The sequence below is a fragment of the Sturnira hondurensis genome, unplaced genomic scaffold, assembly GCF_014824575.4.
Source record: "Sturnira hondurensis isolate 20B ecotype Veracruz unplaced genomic scaffold, ASM1482457v3 Scaffold0021354, whole genome shotgun sequence".
Taxonomy (NCBI): Eukaryota; Metazoa; Chordata; class Mammalia; order Chiroptera; family Phyllostomidae; genus Sturnira; species Sturnira hondurensis.
In genome coordinates this window covers 5,574,660-5,589,710 of record NW_028093985.1, presented here as the reverse complement: position 1 = coordinate 5,589,710, position 15,051 = coordinate 5,574,660, and the positions used below count along the sequence as shown (strand labels likewise).

Genomic DNA, 15,051 nt, shown 5'->3' with positions numbered 1-15,051 from the left:
AGTTCTGGCATTGCATGCCATTTGTATGTACTTAAATAATGCAGTCTCTCAGTCCCCCAACAACATGGTTAAAATTCCAGTTATTGTGGTATGTTGATGTAGTAATTGCATCTGTATAAACTTCACCACTGACTCTTCAATCCACCACTCACTATGTAGATAACAAATGTCCATCACAAATCAGTGAAAAGTTATGTCACTTCTTTCACAGTCTTTTAGTGATTGGGCACTGCATTTTGGCCAGTTCATGCATATAACATGTAGTTGTATTTTCTCCTTGTTTCCCAATGAGAAACCCGCTTGATATTTTACAAAAATCGATAATTGAAAGAGGGATTTGGTCAATAAAGATGAAATGAAAATGCAGTAAAGAAATGAGAAGTGATAACTGAGGAAATTAAAATCATAGACTGTAAATGGAGTTATACCAGAATAGCTGACTGTGGGAATGGTCTCACTGCCACTGTTTGAGAGACTCCAAATATGTAGCTGGAGGAACTTAGTGCCGGTGACTTTTCCTCGCAAGTGAGGAAGCCGGTTGTGATGAAAAGGATGGAGATACACCAGAAAAAGTGGCGCTGCCTGAAACTTCAAATAATTCATGACAGTGAAAGGGCAAAGGATGAAATGTCGAAAGGAAATCTGAATTTGAAAAGGAGTTTGGTAATCTACCAAGGAATAGAAAAGATTGCTCAGGATCTTAAGTTAAATGGTGAGAAGGCCAGGCCATTCAAACTACACTTAGTTAATGCTCGGTGTTTCTAATGTTCTAAATTATACTGCACTAAAAAATGTTAGTTTTACTGTTTTCATTTTTCTATGTATTTATAACTGACAGAAATAAAGTTTTAATGTTTTTACAGAATTTTTAAAAGTCATAGATCATTTGTAACTTTCCAATTGATTGCCAGATTGCTTTGTTTTTAGTTTGTATTCCTGTAGGTTACAGTCTTAGACTACCATGGAAAGCAAGTACTTTTCTTAATTATTTTATTCATTTTTGGCTTTTACTTCCTAAAAAGGTAAATTATTTTACTAAATCTGAGGATACTATTAAAATTCCTAAATCTGAAAATGTTGTATTTTTTTGTCATTCTTCTTTTAAACTGATAAATAAAAATCAATGTTCTCATAATCTGGATTATTTATCATAAGTATAATTTAACTGTAAATAAATGTATCATAGAGAAATGGATACAACTATATATGCCTATTAGTTATAGACTGTCTCTCATCAGGAAGTTTGTATAAAGGTGAATTTCAAACTTAGTTTTTTAACTGTAGGAAAATGATAAGTAATTAAAAATTATTTTTTCACTTTGCATAATGGCCTCAAGATGATCTATCAATGTGTTAACAAATGGCAGGATTTCCTTCTTTCTTGTGGGTGAATATTATTCATAGTATTCATATTATTCAGTGCTATTCATATATATAAATCAACATATATATGTCTGTGTGTCTGTGTGCATCACATATCTTAAGCTATTCATCTCTTGAAAAGATGTTTAGGTTGTTTCCGTATCTTGGCTATGCTGAATAATGCTGCAGTGAACTTGAGAGTACAGATACCGCTTTGAATTAGTGATTTTATTTTCTTAGGCTGTATTCCCAGGAATGTAATTGCTGGATCCCTAGGAATGTCATTGTTCAAAAGTATTGAGAAAACTCCATACTTTTTTCCATGGTGACTGTACCAGTTTACATTCTCACCAGCAATGCACAAGACTTCCCTTTTCTCCGTATCCTAACCCATACTTGCTGTTTCTCTCTCTCATTTTTTTTGATGATAGCCGTTCTCACGGGCTTGAGGTGACAACTCATGGATTCAGTTGGCATTTCCCTGACAATTAGTGATGTTGACCATCTTCTCATGTACCTTTTGGCGCTTTAAACTTACACAGTGTTTACATATCTCAGTAAGCTGGAAAATTATGTCTCAGTAACCTGAAAAATTTTTTTATTATAAAATGATACAAGTACACATTTGTAAATTTTCAAATAATATTGCGGTATAAAAAGTAAAAGTTTCATCCTCAGATAAATTTTAGAGCCAGATTGTCTAGTTCAACTAAAAATTATTTTTGAATTTTGATTAGGATGATATGGAATGTATATATTCATTCCTTCTTTCCTTTTTTCTGACTTTCAGTGGCATTATATTTGTAGTTTATAGTTTTCATCATGGAGATCTTATGCATTTCTTGTTAGAGGTGTTTCTGTGTATTTTAAAATCTTGGTTACCATTATGAATGGTCCCCTTAATTATATGTTTAAAATTATTATTGGCATGTAGGAAAACAAATGACTTCCCTATTTTCTTGCATTTGGCCTTATCATTGAACTCTCTAACCTTTGATAGTTTTTTGGAATCCCTGCTTGTATTTTCTGGATAGATAATTACATCATCTTGAAATTATGAGAGATTTATATTTTATTTTCAAATATTTTTATCTCCTTTGTTTTTCTTGTATTTTTGCATTGATAAAGCTGCATTATGGTCCCGGCTGGTGTAGCACAGTGGATTGAGTGCCGGCCTGTGAACCAAAGGGCCATGGGTTCAATTACCAGTCAGGGCACATGCCTGGGATGCAGGCCAGTCTTTGGTGGGGGGGCTCTTGAGAGTCAGCTGCAGTGATGTTTCTCTCGTGCTCCTTCTCTCTGCCTTCCCCTCTCTAAAAATAAATAAGTAAATAAAAATCTTTTTAAAAAGTAGGGGATATTTTCAAATTGTTTCTGATAAGAATATATTTTAAAACTCATACAAGCCAGCAAATAACCAATTTAATTAAAACGGGTAAAGGAGTTAAATAGGTATTTCTCTTAAACTTAAGTAGTAGGTAATGTTAGGGCCACTGATAATTAGATGGTAAATTATGCTAGGGAAGGGGGTATCCTGTATCCACGTATTCCCCAGGTGGTGACTAGTGGGTAGGTCATTGTTTTCCAAAATATCTCGAATGTACCATTATTTTTCTCCTTATACTCTTTTACCACTCCATGTATATATGGTGTTATGTCCTGCACCCCCAGTAGAAGGCGAGCTCTAGTGGGCAAGAACTGTGTTTTGTTCTTGGTTGTATCCTTCAAGCCTAAAATGGTCCCTGGTATGTAGTGATCTCTCAGGAATTAATTAACTAATTAATTAATTTAATTGAGGTGGGGAAGGAAGGAAGAGAGCAGCAGAAACATTGATTGGTTGCCTCTTGCATGCCTCCAACTGGGGACCAGCACTCAATCCACTGAGTCACACCAGCCAGGGCAGGAGATATTTATTGAATGACTTCGACTATGGGTTTTTTTCTCCTTCTCTCAGGTATTAACATCCTTTTGAATAGCATTCGGTAGAATAAAGTTGAGGAAGCCTTAGGATAGGCTACAGTGGGACAGAATCTCTGACTTTAAGTCATTGTTGAGTAACTGAAAGGGCCCTAGAGAACATTTAATCACTCTCTCCCTACTTTACAGATGAGGACATTGAGAGAGGTGAAAATATCATATAAAGATTTTTAGCTGCAGCATTTTGTGAAACTTTTGTGTTACTTAGCATATTTTATAAAATACTCAAATAATATCACAGGTAAGGAAACAGAGTATGAAAAGAGTAGCTTGTGGTAGAGTATTTTAAAGCTGTCTTGTAGATAGGTCTTCTGAGAAATTGCTACCTGGGGTTCTAATGCTTAAAATATCACACAGTAAAAAAATAGTATCTATTAAACATTTGTCATAAATTGATCAGATGAATACCTTTTGTCTTTTTTGATTGTTTCTTAGATATGGTATGTAATTCATAAAGCATCCTTTTCAAAAAAATAATCTTGTACTTTATTTGTGGCTACCAAAGTCTAGGCTTAAAATACATAAAAACATATTGTGAGAATGAGAGTGAAAGAAGAATACAGGTACACATAAAACTGAAGTAAATGAAAACAAAAACACACTAGAAATCCAAATGAAAAGTAACATTTGACAAATTTTAGAGGAAATTAGGCTTGGATGCCATAATGAACTAAGTGTTAGTAGATGGTTGTATAAGGGAAAACGATTAGAATTTGATGATACTCTATGTAGAAGGTTAGAACACAGAAAAGTAAAAAGACTTGGGTTGGAGTCATGATATGAGGGGGGGCCCCCAAATCTGGGCTGACCTTTGGTGGGCAGGCCCCTTGTAGTACAGGCTTCCTCTGTTAGGTGGGTGTTCTGGGAACCCACCTGCATTAGTGTATCAGCTGGCATCGTGAGAGGCTGTGTTTGGCTTCAGTGAATTTTTTTTGAGGACTCAACACACTTGGCCCATTTCATGATGAGTGATTTACAAGTGCCCCTGCCCACACCACCCTGAGTGTTCAGCATTTTTTGACCAAAAACAGCATGGACCCCTGCCCTACCCTCCCTATTCACCTATCTTGCCGCAAGCTACTTTTTGTTTGATTCCCTGGATGAAAAAAGTTCTCAAAAATGTTTTGCCAATGTGTAAGAGGTGAAACAAAAAATGGCAGAAGCACTAAAAGGCATCACAATCAACGAGTTCACAAACTGTTCTGAGCAGTGGAAAAAAACGCCTTGATAGGTGTACTGTAGGTGACTGAAGTTTGAAAGTGTAAGAATACATACACAATTTTTAATTAATAAATTTCAGGTTTGGGGGGGTCCTCCCTCATATGAGCATAGGCATAGAGGAGCCAGAGAATATTCTAGTAGGGAGTAAGTAGATCAGTTCACTTTGGTAATAGCCTTGATGTAGAACGATAATGGTTGATGAGCTTAGTGCAAATTGTGAGGGTATTCAAACATTAAGTGAAGTAGTTTGAACTCTGAGGCAGTCAGGGGCTTTTGAAATCTGTGAGCCGGGCTTAACCTGTCAGTGATGTCCACTGTGGATAGGAGGAGGAGACTGGGAAAAGCCCTTTGTGAGGTGATACTGACCTGTGCTAGGAAGTAGCAGTAAGAAGGGATGAGCTTGAATGTATTAAGAAATCGCAAGTCCTAGTTATAAGAGACCAAGATAATTCTATGATTTTTGGCATAATTGTTTGATATGTTTGGTATTACAATTTTTGGGAAAATTGGTGAAGGGAAATTTTAGCAGAGAAAATTGTACCATTTTATCATGAGAAATGAGTTTGGTTTTATACATAATAAGTTTGGGATAAGAGAGTCATCTAATGATGTCCAGTTAGAGAAGTAGAACTAAGACTCAGAGTTAGGGCTGGAGTCTGTGGAGTTGATTCCCATAGAGTTAAGTCATGAAGGTGAATGAAATCTTTGGAGTTTCAGAGATTGTAGAATAGCCTAGCCTGAAAAGGTGGTGGTGCACCTAACTTTAGTGGGTGGAGAGAGAGCACTTGGTGAAGGAAACTTTGAGAACTAGTGGTTGGAGAAATTGGGGAACCTATGAAGTAAGGCTAAGGAAAAAAGAATTGCTTTGGTTGAGAATAGTGTTTCTTCTGCATGTTCCCCACCCCATTGCAATACATCTTTTATTTTTTTAAAGATTTTATTTATTTATTTAGAGAGAGGGGAAGAGAGAGAGAAAGAAAGGGAGAGAAACATCAGTGTGTGGTTGTCTCTCACCTGGACCCCACTGAGGACCTGGCTTGCAACCCAGGCATGTGCCCTGACTGGGAATTGAACTGGTGACCCTTCGGTTTGCAGCCCTTGCTCAGTCCACTGAGCTACACCAACTAGGGCCCATTGCAATTCATCTATAATGGAAGAACTTGGAACATAAAAACAATACAAATATTTAAAAAGTACAACCCCATTAGCCAGAGAAAACTATTATAAATAGTTTGTTATATTTTAAACTACTATATATTTCTTCCTTAATATGTTTATATATTTGCATTTTTATATTATCATATGAAAGACTGATTGTCCTTTGCTGTTTTCTGCACATAGTTGGGATAAGTAAGATGACTCAAAAAGAGTTCAGCTTGTTAATTACATAGCTTATTTGCTGATTCAGTCTTCTAAATATTTAATGTGGAATATGTGTGGAATTTATGTTTTGTTTTTAAATGAATAATTTAAAAGAAGTTGCAGCTCTGATCTTCCACTTTTATTCTTCAGATGATTGCAAAAGGGAAAAATGCATCTGAACTGTTTCCTGCTGTTGTGAAGAATGTGGCCAGTAAAAATATTGAGGTACTGTTTTGATTCATAATTTTCATGATTTGTTTTGTTGGAAAAAATCATATGCTCTTTACTTAATTGAAATGCAACATAAGATATTTAAGTATCACTAGATTTTTGTTGATTCTCAGGAGGGCATGTTTACTCAGTAGGAAGTAGTGATACCTGCATGAAAGTCAAAACGCAAGCACATGTGCCTCCTGTTGGCCCATTGTCAGCGTAACGAATACGCCTGGTCCTCCTTTTGAATCTGGGCAGTTTGGAAGAAGGAACTGTCTCCACTGAAGAATATTTTTAAGGACCTGGTGACACCTGGAGTTTCAGGTGGATGTAAGGTGGAACTTAAAGATACAGGGAGTCTTTTCACTTACAGTCAAGTATTATTAATATCTTTGAAGCTGTATTTCTTTGTCTTGTTTATATATTTGGGGGGTAATTACTCTAGGATGTACTTGTACAGTTTACGTGTTTAGCTTATTACAGTCTACCATCAGGACTTAGAATATACATCTTTAAGTTATCACAATCTGCTTTCAAATATCATTGTACACTAGTCCCTCCTTATCCTCGGGGGATGTGTTTCAAGACTCCCAGTGGTTGGTTGCATGACGCCACAGATAGTACCAAGACCTGTATGCACCATGTTTTTTCCCGTGCATACATACATACCTATGATGAAGTTTAATTAGGCACAGTAAGAGATTAACTACAATAACTAATAATATGTATAATAGAACAATTACAACAATGTACTGTAAGAAAAAGGTGTGTGAGTGGCTTTGGTCCAGACCATTATTGAGTGAAATAAAGGTTACTTGAGCACAGTCACTGTTGTTGATATTTCAACAGTCAGTCTGGTAACTGAGACGGCGACTAAGTGACTCAGGGGTGGGTAGCTATGTAGTGTGGCTACACCGGATGAAGGGGTGATTTCACGTCCTGGTCAGGATGGAGGGGGTCGGTGCGAGATTTCATTACACTGCTCAGACAGCTCGCAGTTTAAAAATTATGGATTGCTAATTTCTGGGATTTTCCATAATGATCTCAGACCATGGTTGACTGGGGAAATTGAAGCTGTGGACAAGGGGAAACTGCTGTACTACTCTCATATACTTTGAAAACCTTATGACAAATTTTCATTTGTACCTTCCTATTTTTCCCCATATTATTATGCATTTTACTTCTAAATATGCTAAAATACCCTAACTGTATGGTTATTATTTTTGCTGTGGAGTCAATCATTTTTTTAAAATACATGAAATATAATTAACATGTGATAAACTTCTTACTTTTTAAGTACACAATTCAATGAATTGTGCAACAATCACACCATCTAATTCCACATCTTTATCACCTCAAAAAGGCGTTTATTAGCAGTCACTCCCTGTCCCCCAGCCCTGGGCAATCATTTCTCTACTTTCTGTCCTGACGGATGTGCCCGTGCTGGACATCTCGTACAAATGAAGTTAGATAACAGGTGGCTTTGTGTCTGGCTTCTTTCACTTAATGTTTCCAGGGTTTATCATGTTGTAGTATTTATCCTTCTTAATCATTCCTCCTTGTTGCTGAGTAATATTATGTATTTATTTTTCTTTATTGCTCAAAATATTCCATTGTATGGATATCCTGCACTTTGTTTATTCATTTATCAGCTGACTGATATTTGAATTATTTCCACTTTTTGGCTCTGCTGCGTATGAATAATGCTGAATAATGCCACTGTAAACATCCTGGACAAGTTTTTGTGTGGGCATGGTGCTCATTTCTCTTGGGTGTGTACTTTGGAGTGATATTGCTGGGTCACATGGTAACTCTGTGTTTAACTTTGTGAGGAACTGCCAAGTTGCTTTCCACTGCAGGTCCCGTCTCTCATTCCCATCAGCAATGTATGTAAGTTCTCTTTTTTCCGAATCCTCACCAACACTCTTTGTTTTTCTTTTTTTTAAGTTATTGTTTGTCTTTTAGAGTATAGACATTCTGCAGACTGTGATGTGGTATCCATCTCATTCTCACTTTTGAAATTTCGATTCTCATTTACCTAATAAAAAACTATTGCGCATCCATTGGCCAAATTTACATTTTTGGAAAAATGTTTAATCATATCATATCGCCATTTTATAATTGGTTTGTTTGTCTTTTTATTGTTTATTTGCAAGAGTTCTTTATATTTCTGAATGTTAGACTTTGATATATGATTTGCAAATATTTTCTCCCATTCTGTAGGTTCTCTTTTATTTTTTTGATACTGTCCTTTGAAAGACATTTTTAATTTTGATGAATCCCAGTTTGTCTATTTTTTCTTTGTTTGCTGGATGCATTAGGTGTCCTAAGAAACTGATGTTAAATCCAGGGTCATGAAGATTATATTTGTCTTTTTCTTAAGAATTTTATAGTTTTAGCTTTTATGTATAGGGCTATGATCCATTTTGAGTTATTTTTGTGTGTGGTGTTACCTGCTTTCTGTCACTGTGATTTTGTTGTTCTAGAATTTCTTACATACCGAATCATACAGTGTGAAATCTTGTGTTTGACTTCTTTTACTTAGGAAACTAAGGTTCATCTATGCTGTTTCGTGTATTAACATTTTGTTTCTTTTTGCCGTAATCTGGATATTTCACAATTTCTTTATCAGTTGAAATATAATTGGATTGAATTAAACGTGATGTGTGGGCATATATTTTAATTTTTCTTGTTAACTATCTGAGAATAGATTTGTTGTATTTTCTGGAAGTATATATTTAATTTTTAGGAAATAACTGCAATACTATATAGTTTGCCAAAGTGGTTGTGTGCATTCTAACCAGCAGTGTATGAGAGTTCCAGTTGGTTCATATTCCTTCCAACACTTGATCTTGTAAGATTTTATGGTAGCTTCATTGTGCCTTTAATTGCATTTTCTGGGTATTTAGTGATTCTCAGCATTTTTTCATGATTTTGAGGGTCAGTCATATATCTTTTCTAAAATATTTATTTCAGTCTTGAGCCTCTTTTAATTTTTGTCTTTTTAAGTATAGACATTTTTTATATATTCTGATAAAAGCTGTGTGTCAGTTGTTTACTATTATATATTTTCCCCTGTCGGTGCCTTTCCTTTTAAAAAACAAGCATTTGATTTTGATAAAGTCCATTTTATTGATTCTTCAGTTATAATTCAGGCTATTTTGTGACATATGTGAGAAATTTTTGCCTAATCTAATGTCATAAAGATTTCTCCTGGCCCTAAAAGTTGAATAACTTTCTTTGTGACATTTAGGCTGATGATCCACATCGCAGTGGGGTTCCCATGATGACCCACATATTCAGTGATTTGCTAGGGAGCTTCCCTATGAATCAGAATTTAGTCACACACAGTTATGATTTATTAAAGAAAAATACATAACAAAATCTGGTACTAAAGACGGTGCATGGGGCAAAGTCTGGAGGAAACCAGGTGCAATCCACCAAGAATCTTGTCCTAGTGCTTTTCCCAGCGACAAGCAACTCTTCCATCTTCAGTTTTATCAAAATGTATGAGGTGTTGTCTACTAGGGAAGCTCATTAGAGACTTAGTACCCAGCTTTTTCACTGGGGGCTTTTCATTTAGAGATTAACTCCTGAATTCCAGACTCCCAGAAGGAGAGCACATGTTTAGTGCAAACCGTATTGTCTGTGTGTAAACCATACTTATTAGTTAGGGAATGAGGGGATGCCCCTGAAAATCAAATTCTCATATACCAGCCGGGGCCAGTTTGTAAGCAGACTCTGTAGAGAAAGCAGTCTCTGGCTTTGCATGTGATCTCTTTACTGCACAGCATTTCAAATTAGATTGTGTGTGTGGCGTGAGGTAAAGTTTGAGATTCACTTCCTCCCACATATTTAGTTGTTTTGCTGTCATTTATGAAGAAGACCATATCTTTTTTTCATTGAGTTCCTGTGCCACTTATGTGAAAAATTCTTGATCATGTAAGTGTGACTATAGTCTTGAGTCTTTTGTTTCACCGATACATGTGTGTATCCTTATGCCTGTACCACACTGTTTTGTGTACTGTAGTTTCATAGTAAGTCTTGAAGTCAGGCAGTATGAGCTCTCCAGTATTGTTCTGTTTTCAGCCTTGTTTTGGCTAATCTGGGTCATTTACCTTGTTACATGAGTGTTAAAATCAGCATCCCAGTATCTTCAAAAGTCTCTTGGGATGGATATTGTTTGCAATGAATTTATAGATTAGTTTGGGGAGAATTGCCGTCTTCACCATATTAAATCTTTCAGTCCATGAACACAAGCTTCTGTAATTTCCTTTTGCAGTTTTGTAGTTGTTGGTATACAAACTTTGCACATATTGTTAAATTTAGTTTTTAGTAGTTTCAAAGGCTTTTTCAAATGGTGTCATCTTTGAAATTTCTTTTCCCAATTGGTCATTGCTAGCATACAGATTCTGTAGTTGATAAATTTACTTATTAGTACTGATATCTATTTTATAGATTTCTTAGGCTTTGCTACATAAATGATCATATTATGTAGAAATATAATTTTACTTTTCTATTCTATGTCTTTTTCTTGTCATATGGCATTGAGTGCACCCACATTACAATGTTGCATAGGAATGATGAAAGTGGTAATTCTTGCCTTGTTTCTGACATAGAAAGCATTGAGTCTTTTACCATTGTGATGATAGCTGTAGGCAGCTGCCTGTAATCATGTTGAGGAAATTGTCCATCCTTAGTGTGCCGAGAGTTTTTATAATGAGATTTGAATTTAGTCAGGTGCTTTTTCTATAACTATCAAAATTATGATACAGTTTTTCTCTATTCTCCTCATATGGTGGGTAATTGAATTTGATTTTGAGTTATTAAGCCTTTCGATTTTGGGGATAAATCTCTCATGGCTTTGTTGTATTAACCATTTAACATATTGTTAGAATGATTTACTAAGTTTTGTTAAGGAGTTTTGCATCTGTATGTTATTGAATAATTTTTTTCTTTTTCTTGCAAGGGTTTTGGTTTTGATACCAGGGTAATCTGGTTAACACCAGCTTTATAAATGAGTTGGGAGGTGTTTCTCCTTTGTTGCCTCAAAGGGTATGTGTAGAATTGGTATTTTATTCTAGTTGATTATTGTTTTATTTTTACTTGTAGTCATCTGGACATGAGAGTTTAATTTATAGAAAGGTTTTTAATTTTGAATTCAAATAAAAATTTTGAATTAAAATTTTGAAAATTAAAATTAAAATTTTCTCAGACAGGCCTATACCTACTTGGTACGGGCCCTACTCGGTATAGGCCTGTCTGGGAAACAGCCAGCTTGGGTTGTTCAAAGCAAAGTTGTACATTCCCAAGAAAGGTCTGTTTTTATGACTGACCCTTGGTTGATTCTTGCAAACTGAGCTCGTGGGCCATTCTGTCTGATGAGTATTTCATGTGTTGGGTCTTGAGCCATGGTATACCAGCTTGGTGAATTGTTTGTACTTAACACGTGCTTTACAGTAAAAATTTACTTGGTCAGGAGCTTTAGTTACTAATGTCGTGCATACTGATGACCATGGATGTAGGCTAGGCATACAGCACCTACATGACTGATCTCTAATAAAAAGCCTGGTCACATCTGTCTTAGTAAGTTCTACTGACTGGCAGCTCTTTGTACCTACGGTTGCACATTTTTGGGGAAGGAGTTCAGCAGCTTTTAATGTGACTCTACTGGCAGGAGGAATCTTGGAAACTAGTGCCTGGTTTCCTCTGGACTTTACCCCATATGCCTTTCCTTTTTGCTTATTTTACTTTTGCTGTAATGAAGTATAACCCTGAATATAACAACTGTCTGAGCCTTTTGAGTTCTTCCAGTGAATCTTCAAGCCTTTAGATGGTCTTGTGGACCCTCAACACAGGACTATTTAGATTTTCTATTTCTACTTGGCTGTGAGTTAGTAATTTGTCATTCAAGAAATTTATATGCTTCATCTAGGTTGTCACCTTATTTGCATTATGTTGTTAACATTCCCTTAGTATCCTTTTAATATCTGTATCTTCCCCAGTGATGTTTCCTCTTTCATTCCTGATATTGATAATTTTAAAATATTTTTTCTTGACTGATTTAGAGCTTTCTCAGTTTTATTGACCTTTAAAAAATGGCTTATGGTTTTATCAATTTTCTTGTTTCTGTTTTCTGTGTCATCGCTTCTTGATATGATCATTAACTGTTGTATTTATCTTGAATATTTCATCTTTCTACTTTGAGGATTTGAGTATTATCATTTTTTTTCTGATATTTTGAGTTGGGGCTCAGATTAAATCTTTTTATTAATAAAAACTTTTAATATTATGTATTTTCCTATTAACATTGCCTTAGTTGCTTTTTCCAAATTTTAATTTATTTTCATTGTTGTTCAGATAAAATATTTTATTTATGATTTTTTGACTCATGGATTGGTCTCATTTTTTTTACTATATTTTATTGATTATGGTATTACAGTTGTCCCATATTTTTCTTCCCTTTATTCCTCTCCAACCTGCCCTTCTCCTCCCACCAGCATTCCCCTACCTTAGTTCATGTGCATGGGTTGTACATAGAAGTTCTTTAGCTTCTCCATTTCCTCTGCTGTTATTGACCTCCCCCTGTATATTTTGTCCCTACCATTTATGCTTCTTATTCCCTGTACCTTTTCTGCCATTCTCCCCCCTCCACCTTCCCACTGATAACCCTCCATGTGACCTCCATTTTTGTGATTTTGTTCCTGTTCTGACTGTTTGCTTAGTTTGTTTTATTTTTGTTTTTTTCTCAGGGTCAGTTGTTGATAGTTGTGAGTTTGTTGTCACTTTACTGTTCATAGCTTTGAACAGTAAAGGAACTTAGGTAAGTCCCTTTAACGTTTCGTATAATAGGGGCTTGGTTATGATGAACTCCTTTATCTTACATGGGAAGCACTTTATCTGCCCTTCCATTCTAAATGAAAGCTTTGCTGCATAGAGCAATCTTGGATGTAGGTCCTTGCCTTTCATGACTTGGAATACTTCTTTCTGGCCCCTTCTTGCCTGTAAGGTCTCTTTTGAGAAATCAGCTGACAGTCTGATGGGAACTCCTTTGTAGGTGACTGTCCCCTTATCTCTTTCTGCTTCTAGAATTCTCTCCTTCATTTTAATCTTCAGTAATGTAATTATGACCTGCCTTGGTGTGTTCCTCCTTGGGTCTACCTTCTTTGGGACTCTCTGGGCTTCCTGGACTTCCTGGAAGTCTATTTCTTTTGCCAGATTGGGGAAGTTGTCTTTCATTATTTGTTCAAATACATTTTCAACTTCTTGCTCTTGTTCTTCTTCTGGCAGCACTATGATTCGGATGTTGGAGCACTTAAAGTTGTCTCGGAGGTTCCTAAGCCTCTCTTCATTGTTCTGAATTCTTGTTTCTTCATTCTGTTATGGTTGGATGTTTCTTTCTTCCTTATGTTTCAAATCATTGGTGTGAGTGTTTGTTTTCTTCCCATCACTGTTGGTTCCCTGTATATTTTGCTTTATTTCACTTTGCATAGCCTTCATTTCTTCCTTCATCTTGTGACCAAGCTCATTCAATTCTGTGAGCATCCTGATTACCAGTGTTTTGAGCTCTGCATCTGATAGGTTGGCTCTCTCCTTGTCACTTAGCTCTTTTTCTGTTTTGATCTGTTCTTTCATTTGGGCCATATTTCTTTATCTTGGCACACCTGTTATATAGTGAGGGGCAAGGCCTTAGGTCTTTGACAGGACGGAGCAACCCAGGTTGTTGTGTTGTAGTGCTGACTATGGGGGAAGGGTCAGAGAGGGAACAGTGCTGCTTCCTGTACTCTTGGCTGGCTTTCAGTCACTTCCCCAGCTACCCACAAGCATACTGGGCTTTCTGGTGCTGATTCCTGGGTGGGGCTTGTGTGTGTTCTAGGACCCTGTGGGTCTCTCTGATGAACTCTCCTGTGAGGATGGGAATTTCTCCCGCTTTTGCAACCCCCACAGTTTTTGCAGCCAGAGGTTTTGAGGCATTCTTTTCCCGTGCTTGAACCCTGGCTTGCTCCATTTGTCTGGCTCCCCTGTTGTTCCTCTCGTTTTATCTTCATGCAAATCTGGGACCATCAGATGCTGCCTTGCCCCTTACCCTCTTCACCTTGGCTGCCCAGCTCTGCCCCTCCTAACAGTATGGATGAATGTTTCTTCTTTAACTCCTTGGTTGCAGGACTTCCACATAGTTCAATTTTCTGTCAGTTCTGGTTGTTTTTTTTTTGTTTTTAAAATTTTTGTTGTCCTTTTTTTTTGGTTGTGCAAAGAGGCATAGTATATCTATCTATGCCTCCATCTTAGTCAGAATTCCTGACTCATGGATTATTTAGATGTATGTTTTTAATTTCCAGACATTGTGAGAGGGAGGGTTATCTTAGTTATCTTCTTGTTATTGCTTTATGATATAATTCCATTTTGTCTATGAGGACAAGATAGAAAGGTTAAATTATCTGACCACGGTCATCCAGCTGGTATATGGAAGAGTAAGAGCCAAAAGCCAAGTAGCTTGTCTTCATAACCAGTCTTAGACCGTTCCCCTTTTAGAGTCATTCTTCCTGTTGATGATTCCTTCTTCCTTTTCTACTTTAGTCTGACCTCTCATCAAAATCTGGTATTAGCTGCCCTTTGGGGAGGTATCTGACATTGGTATAAATTTTTTGTTTTAAATATGAGTAGAAATGACCAGGTCCTTAGATATCAGTGGTAAGTTAACTAGTTCTCCTTGAACTTGGAATCTTCTTGTTATAAACAGAAAACTCCATACTAGTTATTGTTAATTCAAAGCTGTCTGTACCTTTCAGATAGTTAAAATAGTAGTAATTTTCTATTTGGTTATCTTTTTCCTTTACAATCAGATTCTAGTATACTGCCTAACATTTTGAAACAAAATGTCCCTATAAATATAGTTACTGGTCTAGTTATTTGAAT

The 15,051-nt window shown here is 36.2% G+C and overlaps 1 protein-coding gene across 1 annotated transcript in view; it reads left to right on the top strand.

Annotated features, from left to right (window-relative positions):
• AP3B1 (adaptor related protein complex 3 subunit beta 1) overlaps positions 1-15,051 on the top strand; it is a 242,885-nt gene that overhangs the window by 23,059 nt on the left and 204,775 nt on the right. The window contains exon 3 of the mRNA XM_037032382.1: positions 6,073-6,147. Within this exon, the coding sequence (XP_036888277.1) occupies positions 6,073-6,147 (75 nt within the window). The remainder of the gene's footprint in view (positions 1-6,072; positions 6,148-15,051) is intronic.